The sequence below is a fragment of the Dipodomys ordii genome, unplaced genomic scaffold, assembly GCF_000151885.1.
Source record: "Dipodomys ordii isolate 6190 unplaced genomic scaffold, Dord_2.0 Scaffold270, whole genome shotgun sequence".
Lineage (NCBI taxonomy): Eukaryota > Metazoa > Chordata > Mammalia > Rodentia > Heteromyidae > Dipodomys > Dipodomys ordii.
This window is the reverse complement of record NW_012267486.1, coordinates 497,371-502,253: the sequence shown is the minus strand read 5'-3', so window position 1 is coordinate 502,253 and position 4,883 is coordinate 497,371. Positions and strand designations below refer to the sequence as shown.

Genomic DNA, 4,883 nt, shown 5'->3' with positions numbered 1-4,883 from the left:
GGAAGAGCAAAATGCTGCCCAGCACAAGACGGAGGTATGTGGAAAGAGAAGAGAAAAGGAGAGGAGAGGAGAGAAGAAGAGGAGGAGAGGGGAGCAAAGAAGAAGGCAAGAAAACAGAGGTCCACAAGCACAGAGAAGAGACGAGAAAAAGAGATACTTTTCAATTCTTATTTGTATGTAGTGACATATTTGATTCCTGTTGAACTGTGTCAGTATGATGTCAATATCACCATGATCTCAATTCTTATCTTTATCACTATAATTTCTTCCACTGTACTGAGTTATAAAATAAGCACATTAGATGTGGACCAATTTTGGGTATGACATATGAGAAGACTAGATTGTATTTGAATGAGAAGAGTTTAATTTAAAAATTTTGTTGAGAGGACTGAGCCATCTGACAATGTGCCTGATTTACAATCTATTTTGGTGCTAGAGATTAAAATCAATGCTTGCAAATTACTACCCATGGTTCCCACCACCGAGCTATTACACCAAGCAGAAGGATGTGCAGAGGAAAATATACAGGAAATTATAAAGATTCAAATCCACTTGGTCACATCTGGACTATTTGAAGCATCTCACAGAGATTCCGATGTGAATTCAAATATGATTTATTACTTCATATAAATAACAAGAAACTCCATTTAGCCCAAGTCCCACAAAACCTTCTAGGCACTATATTTGTAACAACACGTATGATACCTATCACAGGGACATGGGACTGAAAGGGTTATAAATAAATCACCCTTACTTACCTTAATTGTGAATGTGACATTCGCCCCCAAACCTTCCCCATAGCAATTTTCATCTCCTTATTTCTCAGAGTATAGATGAGAGGATTTAGCATGGGGGCAATCACGGTGTACAACACAGAGATTTCCTTATCCTTATTTTTACCACCTGCAGGGAAGCTATAGGTAAAAATACAGGGCACAAAAAATAGAACCACAACCATTATGTGAGAGCTACAGGTGGAGAGAGCTTTGCGTCTTCCTGCGGAGGATCTCATCCTGAGGTTATATAAGATGACTATGTATGATGCAAACAGCACAATGAAAATTACAATGACTACTGTCCCCGAATTAGCAATCACTAAGATGCTAACCAGACGGATATCTTTGCAAACCAGTTTCAAAAGGGGCTTGATATCACACACATAGTGATTTATCTGATTAGGACCACAGAAAGGTAAATTGAGCACCATCAGCAGCAAGGCAATAGAATGGCAGAAGCCAAGTCCCCAACCCATGGCTATCAGCAGGTTACACCGCTTCCGGTTCACGATGACCATGTAGTGGAGCGGTTTGACAATAGCAACATATCGGTCAAAAGCCATAGACACCAAAATGAACATTTCCACAGCTGCCAGCCAGTGGACAATAAAGAGTTGGGCCATACAGCTGTTGTAAGAAATACTCCTTCTTGTTGCAGCCAAATCCCTGATAAGCCGGGGAACGACAGTGGATGTGTAGCAGAGGTCCATGAGGGAAAGGTGGCAGAGAAAGTAATACATTGGTTGTTCTATGAGATGGCTGCAGAGGATGGTGAGTAGGATGATAAGGTTCCCCATTATAACTGCCAGGTAACAAAGCAGGAACAAGAAAAAGAAGACTAGCTCTGTTTGCTTACTTCCAAAATGTCCCGTGAAAACAAATTCGGTGACGTTCTGTTTTTCCATGAATCAAAGTGAGCCTAGAATGCAGCAGAAACTTACTTCTTCTGAAATTACATACTCATAAAAAATTGGGGGGGAGGGCTGGGAATGTGGCTTAGTGGTAGAGTGCTTGTCTAGCATGCATGAAGCCCTGGGTTTGCTTCCTCAAGCAGAAAAAGACGGAAATGGTGCTGTGGCTCAAGTGGTAGAGCTCTAGCCTTGAGCACCAAGAGGCTCAGTGACAGAATCCCTGTGCCCCAGGAACAGCAAAAAAAAAATGAAAAAAGCAGATGCATACAATTGATAACTATAAAAGATTTTTATATTCAAAGTATCAACATATTTCTAATGGCATTTGATCAAAGAATGTTGTATGACTGAAAACATTTCATATATTTTCATATATTGAAATGCAGAAAAAAATCCTACTGGGTAATATTCTTATATTCATCTTACATGTGAAGAAACAATGAATTAAGAGTAAATTTACTGCATCAAAATTTGAAGACATTATATAGTAGACCTAAGAACCCGAATCTGATGTCTGGATCCATGTTCTCAAGAGGTGTGCTGTCTTGTTCAGGTCAAGTGGATATTTATGTGTTTTTCTACAGCTGTAAACAAAGAAAGATGACAGTACATTGTGAACAGTTTGCAATTTACAATGTACAGACATTCACATATGTATACACATAACTGTCTATATATCTATCTCTGAATATTTATGTGTGCATATATATATATATATATAGTACTGATGTTGAACTCATGATTTCAATTTCCTTCTCAAGTGCTTTAGCCTTTGAGCCATACTTCAAGTCGCACCTTCTTCTCCTCAACTTTACATATAAACAATCTATAAAATTTCAATATCACAACTAACATTTCATGTATCTAGTGTAATTAATATGTATTTTACAAAAAGATACTCAATCTCCTTAAGAACAGCAGTGAAACAGCCTGGAGTTGTTGGGTTTTTTTATTTAGTGTTTCCTCAGGGCCCATTTGGTCACATTCAGGCCTTGAAGAGACTAGAAATAAATACTTTGGGATGTTCATGCCAAGCATCTTAATAGAAGAACAGTATGTTTTCTTATATAACACCTTCACTTTATTCCTAAACCTCCAAAAGGCACATTTTGAAATAATTCCTGGAGGCAACAACACTTGATAAGAAATGTACTCATTACCTTGCTCATGTAATTATAACCCCTCTGTATGGTATTTTCATAATAAAAAACGTATTAATCAAAAATAAAGAAAGCATTCCTGATATATTGGAAACATGACAGAGGACCTACACAATGACCAGATTGAAGACATGGAAGCTATTCTGATGCTGCGTATCTGGGAGCAGAGCATTGTGAGGATGATCACTCTTAACCACTGTCCAAGTAGCCTCTGCTGCAAACACATGCTTTATTTTCAATGAGATGTACAAGACACTATGTTGAAAACAAACCTTACAGCTTTGTGGGTTGGGGAGGTGGGGAAGGAAGGGATAGTAGGGGAAAACAAAGGAGGGGGTAACAATGCTTGATGGGAAATGTATTCATTGTGTTACTCATGTCACTGTAACCGCTTTGTACAGTATTGTTACAATAATATATATATATATATAAAGCCTATTGTTCTAAGTGAACTTGTGTCCTTTCATTGGCATCTATGAGGAAGCAATGTAGTATACTTAGAGCTGCCTAAAAAACATGAATTGCGCCAGCCTAGCTGCACTGTGAGTCTCTGTTTTTTACTTGAACTCTGCATTCTCTCTAAGCAGTTTCTTCAACTGGTACATAGAATAATACTGCTCATCTACCCATCTTATTTAATCTCCCAAACAAAATAAGTTCATATAAAAAATATGTATGTGGAAAAGGGCTTGTTCAATCAAGAGAGCAGCCTTGAAAACGTTTTGCAGAAGAAAAACCATTGTAAATATATACACCAACGTATTGACAAAGATTTCTGCTGAGATGGATTTTGTGGTCTGCCACAAGAGGCAGACTGAGGAACTCATATTTTACACGTGCTAAGTTCACAGAGGGGAACGCGGCTATGAGGAGAAGTTTGCTCTGGTTGGAAGTTTTGTGGAGAAATCTGTAAGGTGAATAAGGAAAAAAGGAACCTAGAGGTAAACTTAACATTAAACTCGCAGAATAGAACTAGGGGAAAGTTAGAAAATTCAACTTCTAAAAATGGAAAAACTAGGTCCAAATTACACCCCTGATATCAGAGTGTTCCTCTGTATTAAAACATAGATCCAGTTCTGTATTATTTACAGGGTTTGAATATCATCCAAGAAAACACCTAACTCTGTAGACTTAGATGCTTTGCAGTAGTTCCTGGAGTCTCTACTAAGGATTCTCTGAAAATATGCCATGTTGACAAACCTCTTTCTCTTCAAATTCCATCGCTCCTTGATATCTTGAATCTGTCTGACTGTCTGTCTGTCTGTCTCTCTGCCTCTCACTGTGTCTCTCCTACTCTCTATTTCATCCCTCACCCTGTCTTTATCTTTCCACACATATACATCCTATCTGCATATAAGTACACAAGATTTTAGAGGCAAAGAAGTTTCTCCTTTTGAGTACATACCTTTGGTTTAAACTCTACTATTTATATTTCTTCAGATCTCAGTGACAAATTCTTTCCAAGGGTATCTCAACTTCTGTCATACAAGGAACAAAAAGAAAGAAAGAAAGAAAGAAAGAAAGAAAGAAAGAAAGAAAGAAAGAAAGAAAGAAAGAAAAAAGCATCAATGCACAATACCATGGATGTGGACATAGGACTAATGATACCAAAATTTTTAGATCACATAAGACTCAAGGAATATTTTATTCTTTCTGGCATAATATAAACTACTTCTCATTTATCACTTTATTTTCATGACAATTCATTGGTCATGAAATTCATATGTCATTTAATTATTGATCTTGCCTTCCAGCAAGTACAGTACAGCCTTAGATTGCACAAGTACTCAGAAGAAGATCTGCATATAAACAAAATAAAAATAAATGCAAATCAAAACAACATTGAGATTCCACTTCACCCCAGTTAGAATAATCAAGAACTCTAACAACAACAGATGCTGGAGGGGATGTGGACAGAAGGGAACCCTACTGCATTGCTGGTGGGAGTGTAAACTTGTTCACCCACTTTGGAAAGTAGTATGGAGGTTCCTCAACAGACTCCACATAGAGCTCCCCTATGACCCAGCAATCCCACT

The 4,883-nt window shown here is 37.8% G+C and overlaps 1 protein-coding gene across 1 annotated transcript; it reads right to left on the bottom strand.

Moving 5' to 3' along the window:
• Window positions 1-754: 754 nt before the first annotated feature.
• LOC106001186 (olfactory receptor 4P4-like) lies at window positions 755-1,681 on the bottom strand. Its single transcript, XM_013036317.1, has one exon. The coding sequence runs from the start codon at window positions 1,679-1,681 to the stop codon at window positions 755-757; it is 927 nt and encodes a 308-aa protein (XP_012891771.1).
• Window positions 1,682-4,883: the final 3,202 nt, after the last annotated feature.

Coding starts and splice junctions, on each gene's coding strand:
- LOC106001186 (XM_013036317.1), bottom strand. CDS start 1,681: ATGGAAAAACAGAACGTCACCGAATTTGTTTTCACGGGACATTTTGGA.